Source organism: Neomonachus schauinslandi, chromosome 11 (genome assembly GCF_002201575.2).
Source record: "Neomonachus schauinslandi chromosome 11, ASM220157v2, whole genome shotgun sequence".
Lineage (NCBI taxonomy): Eukaryota > Metazoa > Chordata > Mammalia > Carnivora > Phocidae > Neomonachus > Neomonachus schauinslandi.
The window spans coordinates 10892151-10908591 of record NC_058413.1 but is presented as its reverse complement, the minus strand read 5'-3'; the positions used below and the strand labels follow the sequence as shown (position 1 = coordinate 10908591).

Below are 16441 nucleotides of genomic sequence, written 5' to 3'. Positions count from 1 at the left end.
ATTTTGCATAACAAAAACTTTGAAAAACAAAGGCCAATTTAACTTTACTGCACATTCAAATCACCAGAGGAACTTTAATAACCCACGCCGCCCTCCCCGCCCCCAAATGCACCAGATACCACCCAATAGCAATTAAATCAGAATGTGGTGAGAGCCCGGCATCAATAGTTTTTAAAGATCTCCAGGTGATTCCAATGCAGAGCTTCTCTCGAGCTTAATAAAGGCAATTGGATTCTGGTAACTGCTTTTGCATTCAGTCTGATGTGATATCTCATGTTCTGTAGCCCGTGGAGATGACAGATGTAAACTTGCGTAAAGGGAAACTAAAGTCTTGGTATTATTATGAGAGCTGTCTTGAGATCACAGACCCCCTGAAAGAGCCTCAAGGACTCCGGGAGATTCCCAGGCCTCACAGGGAGATGGCTGCCTTACATTATATTTCCTTCCACTGACTGAACACCTGCTAAGTATTAGGGATCTCCTTCTGTCATCCCAGCTGTCACGACAGCCCTCTGAGGTAGGTACATCTAGCCTGTGTCCACAGACATGAAAACTGAAGCTCAAAGTGGTTGATTTTTCTGAGACCACAAAAGGGAGTAGGATTTAGAACCAGGATTTGAGTCAAGATGCCCAACTCCAAATCTCATTATCCTTTGCTTCTTTTGGCATAGAAAACATTTAGCATATGCAAAGAGATAAACTATCAGGTTTTCATTTCTGCCATAAGCTGGAAGGAGAAAGGCCTATGGGTACATATGTGAGGGCAGGAGGCAGGGGAATGAGATTCTAATGAAAAACATTTATTTAAAAAATTTATTTCCAGTGGAATCATGTTCTGATGAAAAATATCTGGCGCCTGAGTGAGGCTGAGAGGAATGGGTATGTGAGATATATTTAAGGGTGAGAATCCCCATCACCTAACAATAAGGGCTTTTAAGTCAGACCTAGGTCTAAATGTCAGTTTTACAATTTAAAGCTTAGTGACTTGAACAAGTTATTTAACCTTTGTGAGCTTTAAACTCCTAGACTAAAATGCAATAATATTACCTACCTAATGGGCTTACCATGAGCCTTAAATGAAATGTGAACTAATTTAATCAGTGCCTTGAACTTAAAAATCACATGGTAAATGGTAGGTTTTCTTTTAAATTTATAATTGAGGGGTTTTTTTGCTTTCCAAGCATCACTTTTTATCACATATGTGGCTTGGGGCCAGTTTCCCTCATTTCCTGATTGTTAGTCCCCACAATTACAAAATGGAATCAATACTATAGGTGTTATATGGACAGTGCTTGGCATATAAGTAGGTGTTGAACTCATTTTATTTGCCTGTTAAAAATATAAAGTAGTCCCTCAGAACAGAAGGAAGACCTCGTAAACTACAAAGCTCTCCTGATACTGGATAGCATTGTGATAATCATCTGGATGGGAGAACTAAAGCAGAATCACAATCTCTCACAGCAATCAGAAAACCAGCCCCACTTTCAAGGGACATAGACAAATGGCTGAGTAAGGCAAGGACACAAGTAATTATGATGTAGAACGTAGTTTCCACAGGAGAGGCAAAATGTTCCAAGGACAAAAAAAAAAAAAAAATAGGAGAGTTAGGAGGTAGGGGGAATAAAAGGAAGGCAAATATGAACTAAATTAAAGTTTAGTTAATAAAATTTTGTGTAGACTTTAAGAAAGAGATCATCGTCTGGAAGCAAGAGGGCCACTAGGTAATGACAAGAGGGGGAGAGATTTTAAATGTGTACATATTTGACCTAATACCCTCAAACATTACAGAGAAAAAAAAATTATGAAACACAGGAAGTGCTACTGAGAAATCCAGACTGTAGTTGGGATTTCAACATACTCAGCACTGCAGTCAATCAATCCAAACCAGCAAAGACAAAGTGAAAGTTTGTTTGTTTATATAAATTCAAATTCAAGTTTATTCAGGAGGAATCACGCAAGAGCTGCCTAACTGATCTCACTGGCCACAAAAAAAACAGAGTAACAAACACTCTAAGACAGACTTGGAAGAACAGGGCCTACATAGAGAAAAGGATACGAAAATTCAGGTTGTGTGAGAAAAGGATATGAAAACTCAGTCCAAGCCTCACTGATGCCAGGCATTTGCCAAATTTCCATGCCAACTAACATGAAGGCAGATTCCAGTGACCACCCATCATCCTGGACTCCAACCTCTGGCCTCACAATCACCCACAGCTCAGATCTCCTGTAATTATCATCCCTGTCGCCAACATTCAAGCACTCCGGCAGATCATCAGACCTACAACCAGATGCTTAAATAGACAGCAGATCTTATGTTTCTGCTCCTCTTCTCTCTATAAGATTTATGAGAGGTGACTGTATGCCTTTTACTTGTGTATACTTGATGACAGCAAGTTCTCTATTCACATGGTAGCCTGTTCCACTAATGAACTGCTTTGATGGTGGGAAGATGGCACTTGTTTTGATGTTACCCCAAAATCAGGCACTCCAGAACTACTCCTACCCATCGGCTCTAACCCTCTGATCCAAACCGTCATCATAGAGAGAGGCAGAGGGAGAAACAGAGAACAGAGGAAGGAGGTGGGGAGAGAGAGAGAGGTGAGAAGAGAGAGGGATAGAGGGAGAGATGGAGGGAAGATAGGAATTAACCTCAAATTTGGCAGGAGAGCTGCCATATTTTTAGATTAGGCAAACAACTACCTAATTATAGCCCTGGGTCTCTCTTAAAATAAAGCAAGGGACAAGGAAATTAAAAGCAACGAGAAATCCAACATATGAACATAAAAGTTGTATTTGCTGGGGGCAAGGGAAACAATATCTTTGGGCAAAACTTTCTTTGATTTTTTCCCAAATATTTACACTTCCTTGGCTACCGGCTTCCTCCATTCTCTCACTTGATCTAGCAGTGGTATAGCTCCAGGCCAGACTGAAAAGAGAGGGGACACAAGGGAATGAGACAGATGGAAGAAAAAGAGGTGGTTTGTAGGTAAAAGGGCTACTTCAGTTTGTATCCCAAAACATGAACTCTTGCCTCAAGCTTCTGAGGATGTATTCTATAGCACCAACGTATACTTTTAGGCCATTTCTAGTAAATCCCACACAAGACATACCTGGTCCCACTAGAACCCTAAGTGTGGGTAAATGTGGACAATATTTGGAGAAGGATACCTACAACACTCCCAAACGACCGGGCTTAATGATTCCTGAATCTCTCCACTTGGATACCTTCTTCCTACCTACTCACTCCTAAAAGTGAAGTAAAAAGGTAAAAGTCCTAACAGCCCATCTTTAGAGAATTTCTAGAGCCCTTCTTGCCCTTGGGGATCCACCATCCACACCTGCTTACAGGGTGGGGGCTGCAAAGTTCTTCTAATTAAGGTAGCGTAAAGTACGCCAGGCAGTCCCCTGGGGTCCTTTTCAAGAAGTGAAACCTCCTGGTAAGGCAGAAACTTTTTTGTATATCCTTTGGCTCTGGTAAGTGTGCATTAAACCGAGTGATTGGGGCAAAGGCCAAGGTAGCAGAAGCCACTGATTTCCTGTCACCTGGTATCTATGAGAGGCCCCAGACCTGCCTTATGTCACTCACCCCTGTGTATGTGAGACACCAGCAGTGGAAGTGAACTCAGCAGCAAGCATCCGAATCAGCCACGCGCCCGAAGGCTTCGGACACTCAGGTAAGGAGCCAGTTTGCTTTTTTTAAGGGACTAAAAGGGAGTGACGGGTAAAGTATTGGATGGTTTTGGAGACTAGATTCTCGGCTTTCCCTCAAGGGTTTCCCTGGTCAGGTCTTCTGGTATTGTCACAATGTGAGGAGGGGTACCAGGGCTTGCTGCCCACCCACTCCCTTAACCACTCCCTCTCTCAAGAGAGAGCCTGGCCAATGAACTAGGAGCCATTCTACAAAAGCAGCAGATTGCAGCATGGAGACAAGAGCGTTGTTACCAAGCTCCTGGGCTCAAACCGGAGCTCCACCACCTACAGATCTACAGGCAAGTTACCAAACCTCTACATTCCTCGGTTTGCTCACCTATAAGATGGCAGCCAATGTATTACACACTGCTTTATATAAGATTAAATGAGCTAAAATCCTAAAGTTCTTAGAACCACCTGGTTCTACAGAAGAAAATAATCAGCCATGGCTATCATGAAAATATTTCGACTTCTCTCGTTCTGAATGTTTTTTTCTCCAAAGATATCCTGCTAGATGTGAATACCCTGAGATGTTGTTAAACATCACAGGCTAACATATTCTGGAGGGGACTTGGGGACATCAAACTGAGCACAAAATTCCTGCCTCAAATCTATCAAAGAAGCCTACAGTGAGACTGTGCACTGTAGACGAGGAAGATTTAAGGAAGGGCCACAAAGATGAGTTTTAGCCATGTCATAATTGTTTCCTAAAACCCATATATAATGTGATTACCTTTCCCATTTCCCACAAAATGGCTTGATCTCACTGATCATCAAGCGAGGTGAAACGATCACCTTTTGGTCCAACATCCTGAGCATTTACGTGTAAATCTTCCCTGAGGAAAAAGTTCAGTTTAAAATTTGTTGAGCTCATAGTACACGGAGAAAACAGGTTCTCTATGTAACCCTAGCAGGACATCCCTTAAGAAATGTACACCCCATTAGAAAAGTTACAGTATTAGCTCATGAGAAAGAAAACAGTTGGTGACAAGGAAGGAATGCAGAGAGCTGGGGGCTTTGAAGAAGCCATGCGAGACAGTCTCAGGTGATGTGAGTGTCTAATGGGGAGTCTGGCCCTGAAGGGGGCGGGAGGGGAGCATTTCAATGTGGACAGGGTTCCAAGAAGAAAGCAGGAGATGTGTCCAGATCAGTGGCTCTGGTGGGGAGCGGTGGGGTGCAGCTTCAGAAGGGCTGTAGACCTGCACCTTGAAGGCCATGGGGGGGCCAGGTACAGGTTTCTCCCAGAGGCAATAACAGCCCAGACAAAGAGTTCAAGCTCAGGATGGGCAGGCCTTCCAGTGGTGATTTGGGGCCTGATCTAGCGGCTCTACAGAGGATGGATTAGACAAGAGAAAGACCAAAGGCAGAAGAGTAGGACTTTTGTGCTAACCCAGGAGGGGAAATGAGAATCAAACTCATGGGGTGACACTGGGAGTAGAAAATGGTCCACACGCCAAGTAAGACACCTTACAGAGGAAGAAGCGCCATGACTGACCGAACATGGAGATGAAGGAGCTGGAGAGAAACATGGCTCCCGCTCTTTAAGCCTGGGGGACAGGGGAACAGAAATAAAGCAGTCTGAGTGGTCCTGCCTGAGGAAAGACCACAGACTCTGCAGCACAGTCCTCGGACACAGCAGCCTCAGCTGAGTGGCTCTGGCAGCATCCGGCAGGCAGCGAAGCTCGCGGAGCGAGTGAGTGGTGAGGAGGTGGAGGCGAGGAGCTTGGAAGAAGCTGGCGCTAAGACAGGGACACTAGGCAGTGGCTGGGGACATTGCCAGATTGAAGGAAGGGGGCTGGGAATGGGGACACTGCAGCGCATTTTAATCACCAAAAGGTCCAGTAGTAACGGTTCTTGTTTGAGTGTTTAGTACATTATAAATTGCAAATCACCTCATGTTCCCGAACAGTACTCTGAATAGTGAGGCGAGAGAAGTGGCAAGCAGCAGAGCCGGGACTAGCACTTTCCGTGGTACAGCAGCACAAATAAAGACCGAAGGTACAAGAACCACTTTCTCTGAAGGACTGACGTCCTGGTGCACGGAGATGGCCGAGGAGCACAGGCAGAGGGAAAGGAAGTCAGAACATCCTTCCTCAGAGATAATACGCGCATGAGGCCAGAAAGGATAAAAATGCAGAACTATTTTGAGTGGCAAAGGAGGAAGTTGAGGTGACAAAATCTAGGCAGCTTTGAACTTCTCATTACATGATGTAATTACTGGACCTAAAAGTCATTATTTGAACCAAAACCCATAAAGGCTGTGAGATTTTCTGCAGCGGATGTACACAGAAACAGTGGTGCCTTTTAAAAACCAAAAAGAGATTTGCAGAAGTCACTGTAGTAAAATACGGGGCAGTGTCTGATCGACTGAGCCCTGATGGTAATACAGTTTAGTGAAAACAAAATCCTACTGTGATCACATTCTGATCAATGTGCCCAGTAACCCTTTGCTAATATACCAACTAGGCTTGGAGCACAACTGTGTGTTGGGCACTGTTTAAGTCATTGTGAAAAATTAAAAAACAATGACAGGGCAAAGCTGCAGGAATCTATGATATCCTTAGGAGTATGTGCTCTAATTTTATATATTCCCACACAACAAAAATTTCATTACCTAGTCTATAATGCTCTGGCATAAAAATATGTATATATTTTAGAGAGACTATTTCCATAAAAAATGAAGTAGCATATTGAAACGGGTATGTTTATGTTTATAAACTACTATTTTACATAATACGTGTTGAAGGCTTCATAGAAATAGAGTTGCCATAGTGAGACATCAGTTTTAATAGCGAAATAAAATATTTCTCCCCAACAGTCATTACTGCCCCTTGCCACTGCAGACATGGCCCCAGTAGAACTTGGCTTATACAGGAGGTTTATCTCACCAATAATACAGACATAGCCTCAGGCAGTTGAAAAATAAGGAGAAATTAAAACAACACTAGTCCAGTTGTCTTGTTCTGTCCAGAGAACTGATGACCTTTGCTCTTTAAGTTGTCCTCACTAAAAAGAGCCCTCTGGAGAGGAGTGTGGGGACTCCAGCTCATTCCCTTCCTACCAATGGGAAAACTAACCTCTCTGGGCTTGCACTTCCACATCTGCAAAAAAGACAAAATGCCTACTTAGTAAGGCAGGCGGCTTGGCACTAGATGCATGACATCCCAGGCATGCAGAGGGTGCTCAGTAAACAACTGAGCTACGTGGTCTGGCCACGAGGCAGCAGTAAGAGCGCCAGCCTCAGAGCTGCGGTGACTGCCTTCTGGTTTAGCTGTCACCGAATGCAAGGTGTGCAACGAGCCACAGCCCATGCCTGGGCTGCAGCTTCCTCATTTGTCAAACGAACAGAATGGTTTCTGAGGTTTTAACCAGCTCCAAAAATTCTGCCTGGTGATAAGAATCAGTCTGTAAACTCCTTCGTGGGCTATATTAATACATTCCTTTTCGTCAGTGATCTTGTTGGTTGGTTTGTGGTGCAAAGCACCAAAACCTCCAAGACCACATGACACCTGATAATTGAGAGGTGAAGCAAAATCAAGTGCAAAGCACCCAGTTGAAGCCTCCTCTCTTCCCTTCAGCCCATGGTCCTGAAAAATATTGTTTTCGATTGCTTTCTAGTCACCCAAATAGCACAACCATCTGAAGAGGGGAGAGGTTCATAGGTGAAAGGCTGAACCCCTGTTCTGCACGGGGGCCAAAGCAGCCAGATACCTTGTTAGATAGGTCCAAGCCCTCACTTTCAATCTCTAGTAGTCATGTAACTGGAACAAGTGACCTAACGATTTCGTGCCCCATCACCTTTTCTACACAATAGAAGCAACAATTCATCCCTTGTCCACTCTGGGAGGCTTAAATGAACTTCAGATGTGAAATCTCTTTGTCACTATAAAGTGGGTGCAAACATGAGGCCTGGGCGACTCCCAAGCACCTGTCCCACAGCACACCGACAGGCACCCAGCTCGGTGTGACTTCAACAGGATAAGCAAGCTGGGCAGACAGTCTTGGTCTCCAAGGCCCCTTACATGACTTACAGTTGACAAAGACGAGACCAAAGATGTGTCCCCTAAAGAGAGATGTCCAGGGCCCAGGAAAGACCCAATAGAATTCATGTAAGTAATTGACATAAACAAATAAGTGCCAAAAGGAAGCACAGATGAAGACAGTCGAACAGTCTTACAACATGAGAACTGGGAAGGGTCTTGGTAATAATCAGTAACTTCAGAAATGAATAAATCATGAAATCTAAGAACAGACAGCACTTCCTACTTTCTCCCCATGTATGAGGCACTTTCATATGTGAGCTTACTTATTTCTCACAATGTATCCGTGACTGGGGTACTGGTCTCATTTTTCCAGTGGGAAAGACAGGAACTAATGCTCCTAAAGGTAATAATACTAAGAACTAGAATAGCAACAAAAACAGGTAATAATTATGCAGACACGAGTGCTTTACATACATTTATTTCCTCAGCAATGTTAAGAAACTACTCAATCCACATAATTTAGATACTGAACAAGAGGGTCAAGGTCTCTGCTTTGATGGAATTTATATTCTAGTGGGGAGAGACTGCCAATAAACAAGCAAGCAAATAATCAAGGTAATTCCCCATAGTGGTAAGTACCATGAAGCAAAAAACTGGGGTGCTGTGGATGAGGATCACTGTGGACTGAGGACTCGGGCAAGGCTTTTTCTGAGGAGCTGACATTTGAGCTACACCTGAATGAAAAGACACCAGCCATGCACAGTCCATCAGTCCATTTAAGTCTTACAGAAACCCTATACTATAAGACAAGAATGATAATTCCCATTTTGCAGTTGAAAAACTTGAGTCCCAGAGAATTTAAAGAACTTGCCTGTAGTTTTGCAGCAACAGAATAATCACAATTTGAACTAGGCAACCTGTCTCAGGAGGCCAAGTCTTACATACAACCATAGAGAGCCTCCTTAAAGTGGTTTATTCAAGGTTGCAGAACTGGTGGTAGAGGAAGACTAGAATCAGCTCCTATTGACTCTAATGAGTGCTCACCATACTCCTTCACGATGCCTCTGGCCCATCACAATGGACAAAAGCAGGTAAGCAAAAGGATGAGGATAAGGCAATGACAAAATACATTTCCCAATATGAGAGTGCAGAAAAGCATCCAGGAATGAGAGACACACGGGCCATGCAGACAGACGAACATGGATTTCTCTACAATGATAAAGCATGCCCCAAACATGGTTGTCAAGAATCCTGGCAGGGAGGTCAGTTTGCTTTTGTGCTACGTGTCCCTGGTGTCTGAGCGGTTGGCTGGCAGTCATCAAGGATCAGGTAATGCAGTTTGTTGAGCCAAGTCGGCAGTTTGTGAAGGACTCAATTCGGGTGGTTAAAAGATGCACTAAACCTGATAGAAAAGAATGCCAGAAGATGGCCATGGCAACAGCATTAGGATTTGCTATACTGGGATTCATTGGCTTTTTTGTAAAATTAATCCTTATCCCTCTTAATAACATCATTGTTGGCAGCTGAATACCTTTTTAGAAGAGTTTTTCATCTTGGGGATTGGTGAATAAGTGAGGATTTGAGAAGCTCAAGAAGTAAAAATTTGCCTATATGTTTTGTGTTTTTCTTTCATTTTTTTGTCTTCCAAGGTGTTTTGTGTTTGTAAATTAAAACAATTAAAAAAAAAAAAAAAAGAATCCTGGCAGGGATCCCTGGGCTCATGGGTCCTTGCCTGAGATGCCCCCTTCAGATCCTGTCTTCAAACACAGCAGTAGGCTTTGCCTCAGACCCAAAGCCACTGGGAAGAGGCCATGTCCACCCTCAACAACATTCGTGGAAGGAATACGGAGAAAAGTATTCAGATGCACGAGACAAGATAAAAGACTGCTGAAAATCCTATTCTCTCTCTCTCTCTTTGCCCATTTTATTATTTGTTTTATTTTTAGGAGTTCTGAGGGTGAAATGACGACACCCAGAAATTCAAGGAGTGGAACTTTCCAAGCAGATCCTATGAAAGGTCCTACTGCCATGCATCCTGTTCAAAAAATAATTCCCAAAAGGATGCCTTCAGTGGTGGGCCCTACACAAAACTTCTTCATGAGGGAATCTAAGACATTAGGGGTAAGTCAGCTGCACTCCATTCTGTATCCTAGAGACTCTCTGGCCTACAGAAGCAGATGCTGTAGGCTAGGTACAGAATGCAATCCAACTAGAAGGTATATGACCCAACCCGAGATGTTCTTTACATCTGACACAATGTGCCAAATCAGGGACGTGCAGAGAAATTACCACAGTGATCTTTCTCCTTTTGATTTTGTGGTTTGCGTATTTAGGGGTCTCCCATCCAAGTTTGTCACCAGCATCCCAGACATCTGCCTTGGAAATGCCCCAGGCGGTGGGGAAAATCGATCTGAACAAGACAAAGGTCTTGCCACCTCCGCCACTTCTTTTAGGCATTTTACACAACCCCAAGTCAGGAGCCAGGACTTCCAGCCTTACCTTTGTTTTCTGACTTGATGATGACTTCAGTGCATCATCAGTGCCCCCATTCTCTCTCCAGGTCATCCAGATTATGAATGGGCTCTTCCACATTGCCCTAGGCGGCCTCCTGATGATTCACACGGATGTCTATGCACCTATATGTATAACTGTGTGGTACCCTCTCTGGGGAGGCATTATGGTGAGTAAGAGCTAACAACCATTTGGGAAGTGATGCAGACAAAAAGGCTGAGGAAAGTATATGGCTGGGAAATAGGTTATGAGGTTAAAATAATTTACCAGAAAGAGAAGTTGACTAAATTGAGCATGAATCCCATTGAAAGTCAGTGGTCATGCTTCACGTGAATTCAGAGGGAAGGAAGATTGTCCAAAGTGGGACCTCTCCAAAGTCAATGTGGAGATGGGGGAGAAGGGCACTAAACATTTGGACCGTACAGCATGGTGTTTCAGAAAGCAGGAAGGCAAGGGAGCATCCCATTTCCTCCCACCTGGTCCTTTCTCCTACAGTTCTGTGCACCTTTGTCGCAGGTGGTAAAAGCAGTCCCATCCCAAATTAATCTCCTCTGGCTTATGAGCAGAGCAGCAATCCTTATGGCTCTTTCATGTACATGTTTTCCAAGCTTGTAATCTTGTCTGGGTGTGGTATGGGGCAGCCATTTTTATGCCATCATGATAACTTCCATAGTTGCCACTATAAAGATGTGTCCAGGATTGAAAATTTCAGAACAAAGAGAGATGGATTAAAACAAGAGTTTCCCCCTTTTTATGTCCTGAACAGTAGACAAGGAAGATAAGAAATAATCGCCGTCACTTCCTGCAGTGGCCAACATTTTAGTGGAGCGCCTACGGCCTTCAGGCCAAGTATTTCCTTCCACATTGATTCACTCTTCATTGGCGTCAGTCCTTTAAACCACTGTGAACTCCAAAGAGAAATCCACAAATTCAAAAAAGAAAAAAGAAAAACTAAAACTAAAACTTTCAAATTCACAGTTGTTAGTATTCATTGACCTGAAAACATGAGTTCTGCCTCTGGTCTTACTATATTCCTAGTCACAGCTCCCCAGTTAGTTGAATAAAAGGCATAGACTGAATATAGCTGAGCACGAATAAAGGAGAAATGTGACTGCTGAAAAATGAATGAATACTGTAAAAATGGCTGGACAGTTTTGTGAAAGGGGTTGGAAATGTGGATAGCTTTTTTACAACCAGGTCTCAATGTAAAAAGTGACCTCCCTCTCTGCCTCTCTCCCTCTCTGCCTCTTCTCCCATGTCCCCCATGCCTTCCCCAACCACCACCTCTTTTTTCACAGTATATCATTTCTGGATCACTCCTGGCAGCAGCGGACAAAAACCCCAGGAAGAGTTTGGCAAGTAATCGTATGTCCTTCTTTCCCCACATCAGAGAAATATCTACTTTCTCAGTTGAAAACAAAACCTTTAAAAACCTTTGGGATGACAGTAGCACTGAGTTATCTCTCAATCCCAAAAGCAAAATATTCTCTAGAAAGCTGCTGTGATGTTATTCATAATAAACTTGGAAATGAGACCTACCTGAATTATGATGTCTGTGGAAACAGAAATATAGGCTGACCCATGAACAGCAACATGCTATGGTCTAATGAATGTTAAATGTTGTGTGAGAGTAACAGATCTCTTTGAGAGCTGTGTCATTTCTCTTAGACCACCATTTAGGAAACTCTAATCAATACTGTGATTCACTTAATCCTCGTTAACTGTGAGCAAGTCAGTTTACTTCTATGTACCTCTATAAAATGGTGCTACCATATTGTCATGAGGATGAATGGCCTAATATACATGAAAGTGCTTCAGGGGCTTCAAGGAGCTACAGGGGAACTTACTCTATAACCCCTATAACACATGTATACCCAGGGTCATGAGCTTATCAGCAAGTTCCTCCCCCAAGTTTTTTATACTTACTAATAAGTTATTACTAATTTGTGTCACTTCCAAAGTCAGTGAGGGATTGAGTGAATGGAAATGGCTCTTCTCTAGAGTGGTCTGACAAACTCAGTTTTGGGCGGGGGGGGAACAAGTTGTTTTATTCTCCAGATATAGCCAGTCCTACTGACTTGCCATCTGTAGGTCTTATTGCCAGGGATGAGCTATGTATGTCTTAAAATAATCATCATCATTAGGTACTTGTCATATATATTTTCCTGTTTTGACCTTTTATCATTCCTGCAAGTAGAACACTCCCTCTGACACCCTTTACCTACGCTACCTAGAGACATCAGCCCTAATGACATTTTGAAAGATGGCAGGCTGAGGCTGATTGCAACCTGTGTCAACAGGGAGTAGGTGGTGGTGTTCTTGCCACTGTTGTTTCCACTTGTTGGGATAGACCCAGAGGGTTCTATCTGCTCCTTCCCTCCCTAAACCCACAGAACCACCTCACTTCATTGTGATGGAAGAAGCTCCTTCCCCCCTCTTCCCTCTACCTTCCTATGCAGACATAATCTGAATACTATTTATATTCACTCACTCAACCAATATTTACTGAATGCCTAGCAGGGTGATGGCAGTGGCAGTGAAAGCAAGTGCAGGGGTACAAAATAGAAGAATTTAGGATGACGCCTAGAATTTTCTCTTGATAAACTGGATATGAAGCGGTAAAATGAGATGGGGAAGACCAAGGAAGGAATGCAAGTTAGAGATGAAGGTTGTCATTTTACAGTGACAAGGACACTAAAACCACTGAGAGAAGTATGGTTTAATATGATGTAGGTGTAGTGCCCTTGTGAGTCAGAGGAATGGGATCTGGAATTCCTTCCTCGCTTAGATTCTTCAAATGAAATCAAACCCCATTAACAAATCTTCATGTCTCCATTTCAGGTCAAAGGGAAAATGATAATGAACTCATTGAGCCTCTTTGCTGCTATTTCTGGAATAATTTTTTTGATCATGGACATATTTAATATTACCATTTCCCATTTTTTTAAAATGGATAATTTGAATCTTATTAACGTTTCCATGCCATATATTAACATACACAACTGTGAACCAGCCAACCCTGCTGAGAAAAACTCTCTGTCTATACAATATTGTGACAGCATACGATCTGTTTTCTTGGTAAGTGTGAAATCAGGTTTCTTTTCAGGGAAGAAATTTAGTGTTTTTATTATGAGTGTCAACTCTGGATCAAGATATCTGCTACTTACTGGCCTATACAGCTTTTGGGCAAGAATTTTAACCACATTCTGCCTCAGTTTCTCCAGCTGTAAAATGGGGAAATTAACAGTACTTATCTCGTAGGGCTGTTTTGAGTGATTAAGTTAACATATGCAAAATGCTTAGAACTGGAACACAGAAAATGCTACGTGTTTGCTTTAAAATTAATCATTATTATTATTATTATTACTGGTTAATAATTATTAGTATGATTAAGATGGACGCTGAAGAAGTACCTACGTTATTATGAACATCTTTTGCCTCAATGAATTTTCCGGGTAGAATTTGAAGGGGGAAAATGTATCTTCCAAGTATAGATAGGTTTCCTTCATTGTGATACCATACCACCTAAAGCTGGATACAACTTAATTTGGGATTCAGTGGTTAATTTTTCCTATATAGGACTGATTCTTCAACTAATTTCCGTTGCCTTATTTTCTATCAGCAACATGCATTAACCATCTGTGGGGTGCCTGTTGTTGTGCTAAGTGTTAGGGTTTTAAAGATAATAGTAGTTCTTACAGTTGATCATTACCTAAAGAACTGAACTTCTAATCTTAATTTTAGCCAACAGTCACTGACTGAGCAGCAACCATATTCTTTAAGCTATTATTATATTTTTGCCCTTGTTTTTTCTGTCGTTCTTCAGGGCATTTTTGCTGTGATGGGGATCTTTACCTTCTTCCAGAAACTTGTGACGGCTGGCATTGTTGAGCATGAATGGAAACAACTGTGCTCCAAACCTAAGTCTGTAAGTAGTAGCCACCCTGTCCACTCACCCCCTCTGGGAAATCATACCTACAAAAAAATCATTTACAGCAAATGTAATCTAATCTATCTTTGAGACTAAGAGCTTCATGAAAAACGGTCTTGGCAGATTTCTGGAAAGCAGAAAATACCTAATGAGGCAAAAGTGTCTTGAAATTTGAAATAAGCCTAAAGTTTAGACAGAGGATACAGCCCTCTGATATGTGCACTTACTGACCCTGAGTTCCGCTTCACTCCACATGCCCATCTTGATTTCATGATTCCACACTGAGCGTGTAAAAGTGGGGTGGCTGCAGGTTGAAGGCTGATAAAAGCACTAGTTCATCCACTTAATTTCTCAGTATTCCCTCCCCTGCCGCCGCACCTGCACCTTTTCATCAAATCCCTCTTCCAAAACAGTAGGTTCAGAGAGGCTCCACAATTGGGAGATAGGAATATCCCAGTGACAGACTGATTATCAACTGCTTCGAACTACAGAATGTTAGCTTAAAATTTAGAAATCATCACAGTTCCTTCATTTTACAGATGAGAAAAATAGGATTCGAGGGAAAACAAACTTCCCAAGGTTATATCCAATAAAGGCAAATCAAAACTAGAATCTAAATTCCTCAATTACTGCAGTGTTCTTTCCCAAATACTGTGTGATCATTCCAGGCAATGTAGCAAATATCTGCTGACCTTGAAGATGAGCTTTGATAAGTGACTTGATCCCTTGGGAAATCAGTCCTGGTATTTGGAGGCATATAGGAAATAACATAAACAGCATAAAAACCAGGAGGTATTTGATAAATATTCATAGAGTTTGTTGACAAATGTGCCAATATAAAAGGTCAAGAAACGTTTGTTTAATTTTGTGTCCTAGGATGTAGTTGTCCTGTTAGCTGCTGAAGAAAAAAAAGAACAGCCAATTGAAACAACTGATGAAATGGTTGAGCTGACTGAAATATCTTCCCAACCAAAGAATGAAGAAGAGATTGAAATTATTCCAGTCCAAGAAGAAGAAGAAGAAATGGAAATAAACTTTCCAGAACCTCCCCAGGATCAGGAACCTTCACCAATAGAAAATGACAGCATTCCTTAAATTATTTTTTTTTTCTTTCTGTTTCCTTTTCTTAGGCATTAGAAACTAGTGTTCATAGCTTCCAAGAGACATATCCACCCCCATTTCCTGAGGCCTTCTGCAAGTATCCTCCATCTGTCTCTCTGGCCTTTGCATGGAGTGACCACAGCTCACTCACGCTCACACTCTCTCTCTCTCTCTCATGCAGAGAACACAGCCATTGCAGGCAAAACATGTCAGCATGTTTCCTGTCCAGGGCAGCTTACTTACATTACAACAAGGCGGACTAGGTGCTGCACCGCATGATTTCTCACTAGCCTTTTCCTTGGATAAGGCTCTGTAGTAGTGGTCAAAGTGGCAATTCCATCTCTGCCCCTAATGAGAAAGATAAACGTGGGCTCCAGGCCATCCCGAAACTATCTTTAATTCCTTCCACATCTACATATTTTGTGGAGTCTCTTTTGCACCACTGTCTTAAGGAAAGTAAAAAAATAGTAATAATGAGGTGCAATAAGGAACTATTCCATCTTTCTCTGGGGCTGACACTGTGGTACATTCTTAGAGCATCCACACCCCATCACAGAAGCTCTAAGTGGCCAACACCAACCCTTTCTTTGTACAAACAGCACAGCTTATAAATGGACATGTCTGTATCTGTCTTAACTTTTCTTAACTCCTGCTCTAGGCTCTTGGTTGCACTGTCTACCTACTTTTAGCCTTTAGGCAAGAGAAGAATCAAAGAAAATGCCATAATGAGTACCCAAATCTTAAATGATAATCAACAGTTGTATTATTTGTAATTTCCAGTTCACAAAGTAGTCTATCAAATAATTACATTTGATCTTCCATAATCAAGAAAAAAAACCCTATCCATGTCCATCATACAAATGATTCAAAGAGGCTAAGTAATTTATAAAGAAGTAAAGGTAATTTGTCAGTGGTCACAGCTAGTAATTTTGAGAGCCTTTTTTCATACCCAGATCTTCTTACTCAAATCCTATAATGTCTGAAATAACCAAACTGCCTGCATAAATTACTTGAGCAAAGTCAACAGGTTTTAATAAGCACCTGCTCTCTGACCAGCATGAAATAGGTGTTGAGAGAGACACAAGAGTCAGGAATCAAGTTTTACTCCTTGGGGATAAAAAGACTTAAACATTCACAACATTTGGAGAACTACTTACATCATTAATATATACTTAGCTGTTAGATTACATAATGTAGACACTAAGTACTATGGACATTCTCAAAA

At 42.1% G+C, this 16441-nt stretch overlaps 2 protein-coding genes across 2 annotated transcripts; both read left to right on the top strand.

The window, feature by feature from the left end:
- Window positions 1–3612: 3612 nt before the first annotated feature.
- On the top strand, window positions 3613–15526 carry MS4A1 (membrane spanning 4-domains A1). The gene is made up of 7 exons (XM_021684887.1): window positions 3613–3674; window positions 9620–9794; window positions 10234–10353; window positions 11483–11539; window positions 13026–13262; window positions 14011–14112; window positions 14992–15526. Exons 2-7 carry the CDS (start codon window positions 9636–9638, stop codon window positions 15208–15210), a joined length of 894 nt encoding a protein of 297 aa, XP_021540562.1. The 5' UTR covers window positions 3613–3674; window positions 9620–9635; the 3' UTR covers window positions 15211–15526.
- LOC110576170 (protein transport protein Sec61 subunit gamma-like) lies at window positions 8898–9200 on the top strand. The gene has a single exon (XM_021685243.1). The coding sequence runs from the start codon at window positions 8898–8900 to the stop codon at window positions 9198–9200; it is 303 nt and encodes a 100-aa protein (XP_021540918.1).
- Window positions 15527–16441: the final 915 nt, after the last annotated feature.

Bases quoted from the DNA above. Each gene is read 5' to 3' on its own strand.
- MS4A1 (XM_021684887.1), top strand. From the start codon at position 9,636: ATGACGACACCCAGAAATTCAAGGAGTGGAACTTTCCAAGCAGATCCT. The intron at 10,354-11,482 runs GTGAGTAAGAGC...CTTTTTTCACAG, and splicing joins CTCTCTGGGGAGGCATTATG to TATATCATTTCTGGATCACT. The intron at 13,263-14,010 runs GTAAGTGTGAAA...GTCGTTCTTCAG, and splicing joins GCATACGATCTGTTTTCTTG to GGCATTTTTGCTGTGATGGG.
- LOC110576170 (XM_021685243.1), top strand. From the start codon at position 8,898: ATGCCCCAAACATGGTTGTCAAGAATCCTGGCAGGGAGGTCAGTTTGC.